Source organism: Ovis canadensis, chromosome 18, assembly GCF_042477335.2.
Source record: "Ovis canadensis isolate MfBH-ARS-UI-01 breed Bighorn chromosome 18, ARS-UI_OviCan_v2, whole genome shotgun sequence".
In the NCBI taxonomy this organism is placed as follows: domain Eukaryota; kingdom Metazoa; phylum Chordata; class Mammalia; order Artiodactyla; family Bovidae; genus Ovis; species Ovis canadensis.
Window position 1 is genome coordinate 19,142,324 of NC_091262.1, and position 17,822 is coordinate 19,160,145.

The 17,822-nt window shown below is 43.7% G+C and overlaps 1 protein-coding gene across 7 annotated transcripts in view; it reads left to right on the forward strand.

The window, feature by feature from the left end:
* ADAMTS17 (ADAM metallopeptidase with thrombospondin type 1 motif 17) overlaps positions 1 to 17,822 on the forward strand; it is a 398,399-nt gene that overhangs the window by 336,510 nt on the left and 44,067 nt on the right. For 3 of the 7 annotated variants that reach the window (XM_069559123.1, XM_069559124.1, XM_069559125.1), the window contains one exon: positions 1,305 to 2,333. The exons of the other annotated variants lie outside the window; for them this stretch is intronic. In XM_069559123.1, coding sequence (XP_069415224.1) covers positions 1,305 to 1,614 — 310 coding nt within the window. In that variant the 3' untranslated portion in view covers positions 1,615 to 2,333. Of the gene's footprint in view, positions 1 to 1,304; positions 2,334 to 17,822 lie in introns of those variants that run through there. 7 annotated transcript variants of the gene reach the window in all.

The window sequence follows — 17,822 nt, forward strand, 5'->3', positions numbered from 1 at the left end:
AGAACTCAAACCAAGGTTTTTCTACTTTAAATCTTTCGTACTTTCTGCTATGTCATTTTCATTTTCAAAGTAATACAACTAACTTCTACCATGGCATGAAAAAAGAACCCTTTTTGACCAGGGCACCTGTAAGTAGATATTTTAAAGTGGAACAGGAGAGGTCAGCAGATGGCATTGTAGTGACCTTGGGTTCAGAGGGGGTTGTAGGGGAGCCATGGTGGTTCCCTTGTCTGGAAGTGAAACTCATGATTTTATTTTTTTTAACCTTTTTTAAGGAAGCAGTTTACTTATTTTAATTGGGAGGTAATTACTTTACAGTATTGTGATGGTTTTTGCCATACATCAACATGAATCAACCATGGATATACATGTGTCCCCCCCATGCTGAACCTATGCCACCTGCCTCCTCACCCTGTCCCTCTGGGTTGTCCCAGAGCACCTACTTTGGGTACTCTGCTTCATGAATCAAACTTGTGCTGACCATCTATTTTACATGTGGTAATGTACATAAAAGAAAGAAAGTGAAGTCGCTCAGTTATGTCCAACTCTTTGTGACCCCATGGACTGTAGCCTACCAGGCTCCTCCATCCATGGGATTTTCCAGGCAAGAATACTAGAGTGGGTTGCCATTTCCTTCTCCAGGAGATCTTCCTGACCCAGGGATTGAACCCAGGTCTCCCACATTGTAGGCAGATGCTTTACCGTCTGAGCCACCAGGGAAGTCCAGTAATGTACATATTTCAAAGCTAGTCTCTCAAATCATTTCACCCTTGCCTTCTCCCACTGAGTCCAAAAGCCTGTTCTTTACATCTGTGTCTCATTTGCTACCCTGCATGAAAGGTCATTGTAACTGTCTTTCTAAATTCCATGTATATGTGTTAATATGCCCTATTTGTCTTTCTCTTTCTGATTTACTTCACTCTGTATAATAGGCTCCAGTTTCATCCACCTCATTAGAACTGACTCAAATGCATAGCTGAGTAGTATTCCATTCCAGTTGAACTGTTTCAAATTCTAAAAGATGATGCTGTTAAAGTGCTGCACTCAGTATGCCAGCAAATTTGGAAAACTCAGCAGTGGCCACAGGACTGGAAAAGGTCAGTTTTCATCCCAATTCCAAAGAAAGGCAATGCCAAAAAATGTTCAAACTACCGCACAATTGCACTCATTTCACATACTAGGAAAGTAATGCTCAAAATTCTCCAAGTGAGGCCTCAACAGTACATGAACCGAGAACTTCCAGATGTTCAAGCTGGATTTAGAAATGCAGATTTTGATTTTTTTTTTTTTTGATTTTGAACTAGAGATCAAATTGCCAACATCCGTTGGATCATAGAAAAAGCAAGAGAGTTCCAGAAAAACATCTACTTCTGCTTTATTGACCACGCCAAAGCCTTTGACTGTGTGGATCACAACAAACTGTGGAAAATTCTGAAAGAGATGGGAATACCAGACTACCTTACCTGCCTCCTGAGAAATCTGTATTCAGGTCAAGAAGCAACAGTTAGAACTGGACATGGAACAATGAACTGGTTCCAAATTGGGAAAGGTGTACATCGATGCTGTATATTGTCACCCTGCTTATTTAACTTATATATAGAGTACATCATGTGAAATGCCAGGCTGGATGAAGCACAAACTGCAGTCAAGATTGTCGTGAGAAATGTCAGTAACCTCAGATATGCAGATGATGCCACCCTTATGGCAGAAAGTGAAGGGGAACTAAAGAGCCTCTTGATGAAAGTGAAAGGGGAGAGTGAAAAAGCTGCCACCAGAAAATTACTATGGTAATCAATAAATTAATAAATAAATTAGCATTATTTATTACTGTTAATCAATAAATTAGCATCATTTATAATGACCATGGAAGAACTGATGCTTTTGAACTGTGATATTGGAGAAGACTCTTGAGAGTCCCTTGGACTGCAAGGAAATCCAACCAGTCCATCTTAAAGGAGATCAGTCCTGAGTGTTCATTGGAAGGACTGATGTTGAAGCTAAAACTCCAATACTTTGGCCACCTGATGCAAAGAGCTGACTCGTTTGAAAAGACCCTGATGCTGGGAAAGATTGAAGGTGGGAGAAGGAGGGGATGACAGAGGATGAAATGGTTGGATGGCATCACCAACTCAAGGGACATGAGTTTGAGTGAACTCTGGGAGTTGGTGATGGACAGGGAGGCCTGGCGTGCTGCAGTCCATGGGGTTGCAAAGAGTCAGACACAGCTAAGCGACTGAACTGAACTGAACTGAATCAATAAATATAGTAATGTCACAGGATATAAAATTAATACACAGAAATCCCTTGCATTCCTATATACTAACAATGAAAAATCAGAAAGAGAAATTAAGGAAGCAATCCCATTCACCACTGCAAAGAAAAGAGTAAAATACTTAGGAATGAATTTACCTAAGGAAACAAAAGACCTGTGTACAGAAAACTATAAAACACTGATGAAAGAAATCAAAGATGACACAGATAGATTAATGTACCATGCTCTTGAATTGGAAGAATCAATATAGTAAAAATGAGTATACTACCCAAAGCAATCTGTATCAGACTACCAATGGTATTTTTCATAGAACTAGAACAAATAGTTTCACAATTTGTATGGAAACACAAAAGACCTTGAATAACCAAAGCAGTCTTGAGAAAGAAAAATGGAGCTGGAGGAATCAACCTTCCTGACTTTAGACTACACTATGAAACTTACAATTTTAAAATTAAACACTAGAGCAGTTATGCTAAATGCTATAGCTGCTTAATTTTCTGACTTGTTCTTATGGTTATCTGGACCCTTGCTAGATAAGAAACTAAAATTCAGGAATTTTGCTATCTAAGATGAGGGGTTCAGATGTGAAGGTGGCTTCCCAGGAAGCCTCTGTGTGTGTACAGTGTTGGGGTGCAGGTGTGGTGCTTGTAGGGGTGCTGTCCTGTGTATGCCCTACGGTTCCCTGTTGGCCCCCTGCTGCTGTCAAGTCGCTTCAGTCATGTCCGACTCCATGAGACCCCACAGACGGCAGCCCACCAGGCTCCCCCGTCCCTGGGATCTTCCAGGCAAGAACACTGGAGTGGGTTGCCATTTCCTTCTCCAGTGCATGAAAGTGAAAAGTGAAAGTGAAGTCGCTCAGTCGTGCCCAACTCTTAGTGACCTCATGGACTGCAGCCTACCAGGCTCCTCTGTCCATGGGATTTCCCAGGCAAGAGTACTGGAGTGGGGTGCCATTGCCTTCTCCTGTTGGCCCCCAGTCAGGTGATATAGGGCTCAGAGAGACTGGGAGGGACCCTCAGACTGGAGGGAGCAGTGGCATAAGTTAAAGGCACTGGACAGGTGAGAGGCCATCTGTGGCCCAGGTTCACAGTCTTTCTGGGTAAGAAGCTAAACCTGCCCATTGAGGGTTCAAACCCATAGCTGTGACTGGGGCTGAACAATGACCTCACCTAGCCAGGGTGCCATGAATGGGTGGTATACCTGTGTCAGCCCTTTGTTTACTGTTCCCCTTCTCTTTCTTCTCACAAGGGCAAGGTCCTTGTCAATGTCCCATTCATTCAAGAAACATTTGTAGAGCACCTGTCATGACTCAGGTGGGCACTGGAAACTTGGCTATGCTTCTCTCTCCCCTGTGCCCAACAGCACCCAGGGTTTAGGAGGGCTGGTGAGTCATTTGAACAGATGAATGGATTGTTTAGTACTGGTGGAGGGAAAGCACCTCAGTCGTCCAGAATCGTTCACCTTCATGGTCAGCAGCATTGTGTTGAAAACGAGGTTTCATTCCAAGACCGTGAGTATTTGCACACCAGTGCAGGTGCAGGGCACATGCTCCAGTGACAGAAGAGTGGAAGTCAGAGGCTGGTTTGGGACCCTGTGGTTAAATCCTTCACCTTCCTGCAGAACAGTCATCTTGGATTTATCCATGCTGTGTCCTGCCCCACTTAACATTGACTTGACCTTGACTTGACTCTGACTTTGACTCAACCCTGAACCTTCCCAGTAGCCCTTCTCATTCTGTTCTACTAGCATCAGTTCCTGCAGAAACCTCTTAAATCTTTCCTTCACCCATCATGCCTTACTGTGGCCTTTATTTAAATAGATTTGTTTTAAAGGTGGGGAAAAAAGAGCACTATATCCTTATTATGTGGAAGAACCAGGGCACCCAACTTATTAGGTTCAGGTGCTAAAGAATGACAAGCTCTCCCCATAATATCCCAGGTGGTCTCACGTGGGGGTTACTGAGGTCATGAACTTGGTCAAGGCAGGCACAGGTTCAGGTACCAGAGCCACCACTAGCTACAGGCAAACTTGTGGGCAGGTCACCTGATCTTAGCACCTATAAACTGGGAAATGAGAACCTCTCTCATAGAAGTCTTGAGACAATCAGGTGAAGTAATGCCTATGAATTCCTCCATCCCAAGTGAACACTAGCCAAAACCATCACGACTGCTCAGCTACAAAACTCTATTAGTGGTAAACATCAGCCAGTTGTTGGAGGCCAGCATTTATATGTTGTCCATCATTTCTGAAAATGCCACACACACGTGTGCACACAGACATAGTACAATGTGTAACTATACAATTTAAATAACCTATAGTGGTATTTTGCAGGTAATGAAGATTTGGGGGAAGGTCCTAGTATATGCTAACATTCCCCTTCCTATCAGAAGAAGTTTACATAATTTACATGTATTTTAGGATAAATTAAAACAGCAGAACTATGTTGAGTGGTTCATTTCTAACTTTATGAATGTCTCTGAGCTCTGAATTTGTGGACTTCAGATAATACTATCAGTAGGACAAGGGTAGAACTTGCGAAGGAAAAGGGGTTATGGAAGGGGTTTCAGCATCTTTCAGACCCCAAAGTTGGATTATGACTTGGTGCATGACTGGAAACTTCCATATGTGTCCCCCTCTGTGGCTCTAGTGCAAAGTGGGCTGGAGAGGTGGGTGGTGGGAGTGAGGGATGAGTTTCTGCTTGATGCGGATGGATGTGAAATGCTGGCTCCTGCCAGCACCTCTGCCTGCTAACCTGTGTTTGGATTTAAATACTGCTGAAGGAAGGAGCCTGGTGAAATATAAGTACATAATTTCTTGTGGCCCTGAGAGCAGAAATTAGCACTGCAGAGGTAATGAATGTGCTCTGGCCCACACCAAGCACGTGACTTGGGCATGTTTCCCTTTCATGACTCCTAATTCGTTTCCTGGGGAGCCAGCACTTCCTGGCCACTTTGAGTGAGCTTGACACTAAATCTTGAGAGCAGGGAGGGAAAATTTTCAGCTGCATCTGCCCAGTGAGTTGTCAGGGAGGACAGACGGTAACCTCAGGGCCAGCCATTCTCCAAGAGCTAGACAGGCTTGAACCTCAGGGGATGATCCTCAGGGCACGGGATCCCCCAGGGTCTTACTGACCTGCAGAATGTCTGGCCCACCACTATAGTTTCGGATTCAATGGATCTAGGGAGGGATCTGAGATTCTGCATTTCAAACAAATCTTCCAATAATGAGGTGCGGGTACCACACGATGAGCCCCTGGCATACGGTAACAAAGGTTACTTGAAATTTTAACTCAAGAAATATGATGAAAACAACCAAGACTGGTGAGCTGGGTTCTGTGACTTGAGCTTGACAGCAGACACAAAAATCACCCAGTAGAACAAGTATGTGGCTAATCTGGGAAGGAAAGATAGTTATCTTATCTTCTGGGGGCTGGAGGACTAGGAGGTCCAGAGGGCAGCTGGGGCCAGAGACCCTACCCAAGTCAAATGCAGGTGGAACCCTCTTGGAGGCTCCAGGCCTTGCACAGCAGAGACTCCATGACTGGAGATAGAGATGGGAGATCAGGCAGCTGGTCACCCAAGTTTAGAGACAAGGCACTCCCCACTTTCTCTTCTCTCAGAAGATAAAGGATGCTGTGCAAGTGTTCATCACTCTGACTTTAAATCTTACACCAGGATGGAGGAGTCATTGGAGAACAGTAACCAAACCCTGGGCAGCAATGACTGACTATCACTCTGCAGTTTGCCACAGTCAGGACAGGGAACTCTGAGCAAGGTTCAGCAAAGACCCCTCTGCTTTTAAAAAAGAGAATAAATAAAGGTCAGAGTAGAGTTAGTCCTGATCCCATAGCTAAAGAAGGTCAACACAGCTCAGCAGGTAGGGGAAATTCTGGAAGATTCTATTTAGATGCCATAATCATGGACAGGCCCAATCAGACAAAGGGGGAGGGGGACAGATGCAGAGCCAGGGGCCACCTGGCAGCCCTGGATGAGTTGGATGTAAAGACCTAAGAAGACAAGAGAAAGAGGCAGGTAGCAAGCACAAGTAGAAAACAGTTTGAAACCTCAGCAGATAGCTCAAGCCAGACAGGCAGAGGCCTGCAAGCTGATCCCTGTTTACAAAGTGTCTACAAAGATAGCTTTTTGTTTTTTATTAAATTAACCTTCAAAGTAAAAACTGGAAGATAAGCCCCAGTAAGACCAAAATCCTGCTGCTTTTCAACAAAAAGAATGGAATGAAAACTGGGACAGATAAAAGAAAGCACCAGAGCATGGCAGCCAGGAGTAGTACAGAGACGGTGGAGCTCGAGCCTCAGGAAACTGTGTGTCCAAGTTCAAGAATGAGGACTCAGCTGCTGGCCTGTCCCAGCTTCACAGTTGCTGCTGGGGACCTCAACCAGGCCACTTGCCTCCATAAACACGGAACATAGATAGCACCCATCTCATAAGGCTGTCATGAGAATTATGAGTTAATAGAAATAAATTGCTTAGGACAGTTCTTGGCACACAGTAAGTGATAAATATGTCATTTTTATGACCACTGTCATCATCACGATTTTTCAGAAGTATCCAAAAACCCCATTCCAGGAGGAAATTCAATCCAAGATGCTACAGAACTCTACAGATGTTATCTCCAAGACTCTGCCGACTGGTTCTCTGAAATCGTGGCTGATGAGAGAAGAGCCAAAAGTCTGAGGGTGGATTTCAATTTCCCAAATGCATAAATGGGCAAGTCCAAGGAATGTAGCCTCAGCCTTTTGTCAACCCCTGGCACAGCTAGAGGACAAATCAATGATTTAGACAGATGGTTTATGTGCATTTTAGAAAAGAAGGCTTGCGTGTATGCCCTAAATGAGGGAGGGTTTAATGAGAACACTCAGTGCCTGTCAGACAGTGTTAATGGGGTGGTGGGTCAGGTCAGCAGAACACTTAGCAAGTCTCCATGGTATCACTATGGATGAAGCAGGAAAACAGGTGGACTGATGGCTTGTCCCCATGGAGCTGCTGCTAGACCCAGGTCTCCTCTGTCTGTCCAGGGAGGCCCCTGGTGTATGTCTGCAGCGCTGCCTGCAGAGTTTGTCAGAGTCTTGTCATGTGACTCGTCTGGGCCAGGCTCTGTGGTGGGAGATGCTGTGTGATCAGGAGGCTCCACAGAAACTTGTGGCTGTTGAGTGGTAGGGCTCCTCTCAGAACCCAGCACCCAGTCTACTCCCCGTCAACTCCGTCCCCCACCCACTCCTTGTGGTTCCGGGGAATAGCATACAGACTCCCGGCTCTCAGTGATTCTAAGGACAGCAGACAGAGAGGAAGAATGTGCACTGAAGGTTTTATAGCTAGCAAAACTGTCCTTTGGGCGGAAGCTTAGGCTACTGTACCCATGAGCCCTTCTTAAGGACTCTACCAGGCCAAGACCCGGCGATTTTTTCCTATTAACTAAAGATATGAAATTTTTTAGCTCTCTAAGCCATGTGATCTCTGTCATTATTATTCAACTCTATCATGGTAGCGTCAAAACCGCCATGGACAATAGATATATAGGTAGGGCTATTTCCCAGTAAAACTTTATTTAAAAAACAAATGTCAGAAGGGATCAGGCCCTCAGGCCATAGTCTGCCAACTCCACTATGATAGGATGCTCTTCATTTAACTGAGAGGTTACTGGGGACACTTTGATAAAAGGGTTGATGGTGAACATTTTAAAATGTTTAATTGTAGAGGTAAAACTAAAACAAAGATGGAGACAGGCATATTGAACAATGAAGATATAACAGTAATGAATATTTATGTCCCAAATAACACAGCAACTACCTATGTAAAGCCTAAACCACAGGAAAGGCAAAGAAATATAGACAGAAATTTATTGCATATAGGTGACTATTAATATAAGACAGACTAAGTGGCAAGTAAATAAAAAATAAGAAAGGATATGAAAGATCTAAATAACATAATCAATAATATAAATCATATATACCAAGTAGTATACCCTGATAATAGAGAACACACCTTTTTCTCAAATGCACAAAGAGAACATCAGTAGGTTCCTAGAAATAGTACAGATAGTAGCCTCTGATCACAAATCAATGGAGTTGGAAATTAATGAAAAAAATTTTAAGAACAAAGGTCCCCTCTACCTGAAAATTAAAATTTATAGGATACAAAACCCACATTTGGCTCAAAAGGAAGTAACTCAAAAGTGCAGAGACCTGGAGATGTCCACTGACATTAAACTCAGCCTGGGCATTTAAAGCTGTTCCTTTGTTCACTCATTTAACAACCTTAACTGAGCACCAATTGAGGATAACATTTGGTGAAGAGTCTCCTCTCCACCTTTCAGAGCTTCCTCCGGGTGAGAAAAACTTACAGGGGCACAGGGCAGCCCTAGCCCTGATCCCTGTGGGAGAACATGTGACTAGGGGACGGGTCAGATGCCCAGCCAGGATCGGTGTGGACATGTTGAGGTAACAGAACTCGTCACTAGGGGATGGGTCAGATGCCCAGCCAACATCAGTGTGGATGCATCAGGGTAGCAGAGCTCCTGACTAGTGCATGGGTAAGATGCCCAGCCGAGATCAGTGTGGATGCATCAGGGTAGCAAAGCTCGTGACTAGGGCAGGGGTAAGATGCCCAGCCAAGATTTGTGTGGATGCATCAGGGTAGCAGGAAGCAGTAGCTGTACCACATCCCAGGGGACCTGGGTGGAGCCAGCTCATCTCTTACTGGCTGTGTAAGCCCGAGCAGGCCACTTCGCATGAGTCTCCCTTTCCTCCTCTTAGTAGGAACCGAGCAGAGACTAAAGCACATAGCATCTGCTTACAGAGGGGCCCAGTTAGTGTGTGTTTATTGCTTACTGACTTGAAGCTGCTCAGGTTATAACTGAAGAGTGTATTTGTTAAGGCCACATGCTAGGGCACGAGTTGGCTGGGATGGCCATGTCCACAGCAGGAGATGGCGGTCAAGGGTGAGAGGCCCAGACACTGCTGCCTCGTGAAGAACAACTGAAAGGCTATGTACATTAGTAAAAAAAAAGAAAACTAAAGGAATACCTGGAAGGATTTCAGAGTATCTGGAGGGATTTTCAGATACCTGGGAGGATTTGCCCCAGTGCCTTTGTGAACTTTGTGTCATCATCTAGAGAACAAGCACCCCTATTCTGGCGCTTCAGCAGGCTAGTGGGACAGACATCCTGGCCATAGTGGAATGAGCTCCCCATCATGCACAGATCCACACAGTCCCTGCCAGTCTTCAGAAGGCATCACTCATCACCTTGGATCCAGGACTTCAACTTTTGCCTTCTAGAAATCATCCAAATTATGGACACAATTGGCAACTACCCAGATGTCCAAGTATGCACTACCTAAATAAAATGGCTCGCTCTATACAATGGAGCATTATGCAAGCATTAAAAATCACTCGAGACAATATTTTTGATCACATAGGAATTGTTTCTCCTATCAAGAGAGAAATAGGCCAAATATTTACAGACTTGTTTATAATATGGTATCTTTAAAGAAAATATGTTTAGGAAAAGACTGGGACCATGTATGTTCTTCAGTTCTCTTGCTTTATGTTTTTATGTACCTTTCAGATTTTGAACAATGTACATAAATTATATTTGTCATTTCTGCTAAGTAAACAAAAAATATGACTCTAGAAGAGATTCCTAATATGACTGAAAGTGTAGACAAGAGATACCCTGGGGACCAACACAAAGATCATGTTAGGAAGCTCCTGATCACTTCTCAATTTTCTTTATTGACAATCATGGAATTCAATTAAATTCAAAAAACATTTGTTACACCCTTAATAAGCACAAGGCTCTGTGCTAGAAGCTTTCTCTCAGAAGAGCCAGAGACAAGAATCATCTACAGCAAAATGGGACCAGGCCTTTGAGAGCCAGAGGGAAGGGAGTCTGGACTCTGAGTGACCCCAAACATTTTGCCAAGGACTGGGACATTCTCTACAATTTTCTAAATAAAATTTTCTTCTGTTCGCCTAAAAGTTAAAATTGACAACATGCAACACTTGGAGGAGGGAGAAGATGTCATGGAACTCAGTCCAGCAAAATTTGCAGTAGAAGTCTCTTTTCTCTGGTTCTTGATGGCAGAGTAGAGTGTGGCCAGTCTCGTGTGCCTGTTGGTGGGATATCCTTAAAGCTCAATTAGATAGAGCTGCCTTTGCAGGACAGACACTTAGGAACCTGCTTTTACAAATCAAAGAGAAGGAGCAATATTCTAGTGAAAATAGATCATTCTGACACAGTACTTGCTGAATAAAAATCTCAAAAGTTCACAGGGGGATTTCATACCATTGACTTAATAATGCCAGAAATAAAATGAACCTCTTTACTTTCTACTTGGAGGGCTCAGGAACACAGTTTCTGTAGCTCATTAGCTATTAAAATTATTAACAAATTATTATTTTCAATTGAAAGTGGTTATGGTATTCATTATTTCCTCTCATGCCAAGATTCCCTACAGTCTACTCAGAACATGAATTGTCCAAAGCAATCCAAAGTTTCTAAATAGTTTTGGACCCGGTTCACTGACTTTGGCCCAGCAAACCACTCAGGGCTGAGTGGCTAAAGGAATCTGTTACATAATTTATTGAGAACTTAATTGAGACTAATCATTGTCTCTCATTCCCTTGACTGAAGAACATCTGCCCAGCATCTGCTGTGACTCCATTTGGTTGGGATGTTTGAATCTTTCTGTGAAGTGAAATAAAGGGCATGAATATTTTATTGTAGATTTATCCCACTGTAACTTTTTATAGGAAACTGCTGGTGGTTTTATTAGCCAGCAGCGTTAATACACAGTGTCTCTCCAGAGTGCTGGAGCCAAGGTTTAGGGTGTTCTCAGAACACACAGCCTTAATGAGATCCACCCTTGAGGAGAAGGTAGGCAGGACTGTGAGCAATGTGCTAAAGTAAGTGTATGGGATGGGAAATACAGATCCTGGACTATTCAATGATGAGCCCACTAAGACCCAGGTCCATCCAGAAGGGGGGCACAAGATGATAACAGGTTGACATGTGTGATCAAGTGCTGGCATGTCCACGTGAGAAATGAATAGGAGCCATTCACCCCATCACCCCATTTCACATGGTAAAGCAAAGGTGGGAAGTTCAGCAGCCAAAGTCATCAAACACTTAGCCAGTGAACCCAAACTAGAACCAAACCTCTTGCCTCCTAGGAGGTTCCCAGCCACAACAAGGTGAGGATATTCTTGGGGGAAAGAGTATCCTTCAGACTGGGAACCAGAGGCAGAAGAGGGCACATGTGGGACCTCTGGAAGAGCTCCTAGAGGGGCAGACTCTTGAAACTGGCCAACTGAGCAAGTGAGGAGGCTGTGCAGGCAGAGGGTTCAGTGCCCATGTCTCCAGGTCAGGGAATGTTAAACACAGGGAGGAGCACATGAGGCCAACCAAAGCCAGGGGGTAAGGCTAGTCCTGCTGCCTTGATCTGACCTAATTTTCATTTGTTTTAGAGCAGTGTCTTATTTTTGTTTGCCTGTTTATACTCATGAAAACATCTTCAGTCCCTAGTGGAATGATGGAGGAGCCTGGACTGAAGGAATGACTAAGTTATTGGGCTGGGCCTTGAGTGTGACTTCAGAATGTGAAAGATAGTAGGCCCTAGGGAGCCATTGAAGGTTTTAGAGTGAGGAAGTCACATAACTAATGCCATGGCAGAGGTGTGTAGATTACTTGGAAGAGAAAAGAGATTCCATGGTGGGAAGGCAAGTTAGGAGACTGTTACAATACCTCAGGCAAGGTGGCCATGGAAATGGAGAAGGGAGGCAGATCTGAGATCCCTCAAGGGGCTTGGCTTGGTGGCACTTAGCAGCTGCCCTCTAACCTTGCATGGCTGGTCTCTTGAAAAGAGTCTTGGCAGTGGGGCAAGGAGGTATGGTTTATGACCTTGCCCGTCCAGAACCAGAGGTGTGGGACCCCTGATGTCCTTCAGGCTGCCAGTCACGAAGTCCTGGAGTTTCCGAAGTGGAGAGCAGGGAGGTCTATGCATCATGATACATACAGGAATCATATCATGAGTTAGCTCTGGGAAAAGAAAAGAAAGGGAAGGGAAGGAAGGAGGGCCGTGGGAACAAAGGAGCCCAAGGCTGAACAAGGGTAGGACCGGCACTCCTTGGAAAACAGGGGAGGAGGAGGCTTCAGAGAAGTAGAAGGCAAGCAGCAGGAGCTCCCGGCATCTGAGAAGTCAAGGAGGAACCAGTACAAATCAGGCAGGGCAGTTGCCAGGGTCAGGAGTGTCGGAGCTGCCGTCTGCACTAAGGATTGGCATGACAAGGGATGCTCACTGAAGACCCTGCGTCATTTTAGTCAGTGCGGGAAGGAAGATGTTGCAGGATGCCAGCCACCAAGCAGGACTGGGGCACCACATTGCCAGCTGTCTCCACGTGGCTCTGGCCTGGATGTCTGTCTCCCCCGGGGAATCTCTTCCCAGGCTCAACGCAGACACCACCCTTTCCAAACCATCTCAGCAGGGCCACCACTTCTAACCCAGCAGCACATTAGGCGGTACCAGCAATTCAAAATAGACCAACAAAGAGTCACCATGGAGGCTGTTGTCCAGGGCCCTGGCCGGCTCCTGTCTGCTCTGGGGGAGTCGGGAAGCGCCTTTGGCAGGAGGGGCTCAGAGAGCAAATGGGAGGTTTGCAATTAAAGGGAGCTGTGGGTGGGGACATGGGCGGTGCTGTACATTCCCTCACTCATAAAGCCCCGGGCCAGAACCCTTGCAGGGCCAGCTCGGAGCCAGCGTCAGCCAGGTTTGCAGACTGGTCCTGTTGGAGCCCTGCCCCTGTCCCTCTGCACACAACGGCCTTTCCCCTCTGTGCCCCTTCCAGAAGACGCAGGGCTGTGACTCGCTCCAGCTCTGGAGAACTCCCCCAGAAACGTTTTCAGAGAGTCTTGTGAAATCCTGAGCGTTTTCCTAGCCAGTGTGAGGCAGCGGCGGGGCTGGAATGTCGGGGAGGCCTGCTTGCATGTTTGCACGTTGAATAATTTGGTGGGGCTGGGCCACTGGGCCAGCTGGGCAGGGGCTCCTGCTGGCGTCCATCAGGCCTCCGGCTATCTCTGCAGCCCCCTGGATTCAAGACTTTGGTGTTGGTTTCCGACTGGTACCGCTCAGACTGCTGTCTTGGGAAAACTGCATCACATCATAAATCTGGGGGAGTCTTGTTTCCCTCATCTTCTCAGGACAGAATTCTTGGGACACACATATTGAGCCAACCAAAAGACAAATTAGAGTGTGTGTGTAATAGGAATGTGGGGACAAAGCATTGCGGGAGGACCCATGTGGCAAGACAGAGGTGCAGAGTGGCCTCTCAGGCCAGAGCCACAGGAAGATGCGCATCCAGCCTTCCTGGTTTAGGTTCAGAACCACCAGAGCTGCCTCCTTGGAAAATTTAAGTGGGCAGTCCCAGACCAGAGGCAGAACTGAATTCCACAGCAGACATGGCTTGGCCTGCATAGGCGTCTTAAGGTTTTAGAGTTCATTTCCAATACTTTAAAAATCAAGAGATTGCAGTAAGACTCGGAGCTTTCAACATTATTTTTTAAAAGGAAAGATGTGGCAATACTTGACCCACATGGCAACAGTAGACTGGAGCCTGGCAGCTCCCGGGACAGACACCACGTTCATTCTCAGCTGACCACAGATGCCGCCACTCTCAGCAGTCAAGGTCAGTTAGTGCCTCTGACCTGGTTCTGGGTTGTGCAAGCATTTTTCTTATGAAAAATGTTCAGAAGTGTAGGAAAGTCTGAGATTAGCTAATAAACACCTATGCTGTGAACATCCTTGTCCAGTTTCCTTGGACACATGTGCAAGTTGTGTCCCTACAAGGGTGGCTACACAGTTGTAGGTCTGCACACCTCGAGCTTTTCTCCAAAGGCTTGCCTAGCATTACCCTGTCACTAGCACCATGACGGCTCTCATTGCTCCAGTTGTGAACAAATTTAGTTTAGTCACACTTTGTTGGAGAAAGCGATGGCACCCTACTCCAGTACTCTTGCCTGGCAAATCCCGTGGACGGAGGAGCCTGGTGGGCTGCAGTCCATGGGGTCGCTAGGAGTCGGACACGACTGAAGCAACTCAGCAGCAGCAGCAGCAGCAGCAGACTTTGTAGCATTGCCATCTGGTAGGGAGAAATTGGTGCCTCGTTGTTTGCTTTTTTTAAATTCCCCTGTGCTGTAGTGAGGTTGAGTGTTTTCACATGTTAAGAGGATATTTATATTTTTTCTGTGTTTTATCCTCCTGTTCTTTGCCCATTATCCTGTTGGGCTACTTATCTTTTACCAATTGATTATGAGCTTCCTCATACACCTTGGATTATATTTTCCCTTATTTGAGGCATCTCTCTTCACCTATGAGGTCTTTCAGTAGAAGCTTTCATCTTTAATTTAGTTAAATTGGTTAATTTTTAATTTAGGAATTGTCCTTCTTTTGTCTTGTTTCACAATCCCTTCCTGACCTTACAACTGCAAATATATTTTCCTATGTATTTTTTCAGAACTTTTAAGGATTGGCTTTTTTGTGCATATAAGAAGGCTTTAACTCATCCAGAGGATGAGATGGTTGGATGGCATCACTGACTCGATGGACATGAGTTTGAGTAAGCTCCAGGAGTTGGTGATGGACAGGGAGGCCTGGCGAGCCACAGTCCATGGGGTCGCAAAGAGTGGGACACGCCTGAGTGGCTGAACTGAACTGAACTGAACGCATCCAGAATTCCTTTTTCTGTATAGTCTGAGTTGAGACAATGAATTAATTTCTTCCATATGATAACCTATTGTTTCTGCATTATATCAAGGCTAGTTCACCCCATTCCCACTGATTGATAAGGCTGTATTTATGGTAACCAAGATAATAAAACACACTATTCTTTCTGGCCGTAGAAAATTACACTGGAAATAAGCAGTAAAAAGATAGTGACCTACTTTTTTCTATATTTTTAGAAATTAAAAAATATGTAGTTCATGAGTTTGGAGGAAATGATATTGGAAATTATAAGATATTCAGAACTAACAATTTTTCTTTTTTCTCCCTATTTTTGGGAAGCTGTGGATTATATTTATGTTCTTTTGATAGCTACTCTTAAATGTGACCCCTGTACCTTAACTATAAGCATTTCAGTAAAGTCCAAAGTATTTAGAATCACCAGCCTCTTCCTAAACAAGACAGCATCCTTAGTGTATGTGACCCTCAAACAGCCTCTACGTCTTCCCATTATTATCTGGACATTTTGCATTACTATACTGAAAACCTAAAAATGTTCTGGTGTAATGAAAAATTGTATTAATTAGATGAAACAGGCAAAATTCCTAGAAATACTACTTTAACTGACTCGAGAATAAATAGATAACCTGAGCACACCCATAACAAGTAAAGAGATTGAATTAATAATCAAAAACTTCCCACAGAAAAAAGCCCAGGATCAAATGGTTTTACTGGTGAATTTTACCAAACATCTAAGGAAGAATTTATATCAATTTTTAGTAGCCTCTTCCTAAAAGTAGAAAAGGAAGCACTTTGCAGTTCATTCTATGAGACCAGTATTACCCTGATGACAAAACCAGACAAAGATATAATAAGAAAAGAAACTACATGCCAATATCACTTATGAATATAGAACACAAAAATCTTCAAAACATATTAGTAAATGGAATCCAGCAATATGAGAAGGACTACATACCATGATCAAGTGGAAACTTATCTGAAAATCAAATAATGTAATATACCACATCAGTAGAATAAAAGACAAACCACATTATTGTCTCAATTAACACACACACACACACAAAGTATTTGACAAAATTCAATATTCTTTCATGATCAAAACTTTCAACAAACTATGAATAGGATAGAATTTTCTCAACCTCATGAAGGGCACCTAAGAAAAACCCACAGATATCATCACACTTAATAGTGAAAGACTAAATGCTTTCCCTTAAGAGAGGAATAAGACAAGAATCTGTTTTCACCACTTATATTCAACATTGTACTGGTGGTTCTAGCTGGGGAAATTAGTCAAAAAAAAAAAAAGCATCTAGATTAGAGAAGTAAAACCACATATATTTGCAGATGACGTGATCTTCTATATAGAAGATTCTAAAGAATCCAGTAAAAAAGCTACTAGAACTAATGTACATGCTGAAAAACAAAATTCAGCTTGGTTAATTCAAAGATCTAGTTGACTTTACTTAACAGTTCTTGAATCGGGCAGCATCTCAGCTAGTGACTAGAAGAGTGCTCCAAGGAGCCATACTAAGTAGAATGTATTTACTGGCAGGAAGAGGGTGGGGCAATGAAGTATTAACAAGTAGAGATGGCTTCCCTGGTGGCTCAGATGGTAAAGAGTCCGCCTGCAATGCAGGAGACATGGGTTCGATCCCTGGGTCAGGAAGATCCCCTGGAGAAGGGAATGGCAACCCACTCCAGTATTCTTGCCTGGAGAATTCTATGGACAGAGCAGCCTGGAAGTCCACAGTCCATGGGGTCACAAAGAGTTGGACGCAACTGCGTGACTAACACACACGAAGACTGGTTTAGTCCAGGCCATCTTCTTTTGGGGGAAGGGAAGGGCTTTATCATGCACATTACCTCACTAGTGTTGATCAGGAAACTTCAGATTGACTCTTTTAAAGGTCATATTTCTGGAAGGGATTGAAACTGCAATTAAGTCTTGGTTTGCTGTCATGGTGGTGGGTGTGGCAAATGATACAAGCCATTTGGGGCTTGTTATTTTTAACAAATGAGTTAACCAAGGTTATAGAATGTAAGATTGATGGACAAAAATCAATTCTCTTCCTATACCCTTGCAATGAATAGTCTGAAAAGGAAATGGAGAAAACAGTTCCATTTGCAGTAGCATCAAAAACAACAGAATACTTAGGAATGAATTTAACAAAAGAACTGCAAGACTTAAACACTGAAAATGACAAAACATTATTGAAAGAAGTTAATGAATATCTAAATGCATCCCAGTAGAAAGCCTGAAATTGGTAAGATGACTATACTCCACAAATTGATCTACTAACAAAGCATAATCCCTATCAAAATTCCAATTGTCTTTATTGCACAAATAAACAAGCTGATCCTACAATTTATGTGAAATTGCAAAGGGTTCTGAATAGTCAATACAATTTAAAAAAAAATAAAAACAAAGTTGGAGGACTTACGCCTCTCAGTTTAAAAAATTACTACAAAGCTAGAAAAATCAAGACAGTATGGTATTTGCATAAAGACAGACATATAGAACAATTAATATAAATGAGTATCTAGAAATAAACATTCTCTCATTTACTATCAGTTAGTTTTCAACATGGGATACCAGAACAACCCAATGGAAAAAGAACAGACTTTTCTATAAATGGAACTGAGACTCTGAATGTCCACATCAAAAAACAGAAGTTGGATCCCTAGATCATACCATAGACAACAATGAACTCAAAATGGATCAGTCAACTAAATGTAAGTGCTAAAGCTATAAAACAAGGAAACATTAGGCGTAAATCTTCCTGACTCTAGATTAGG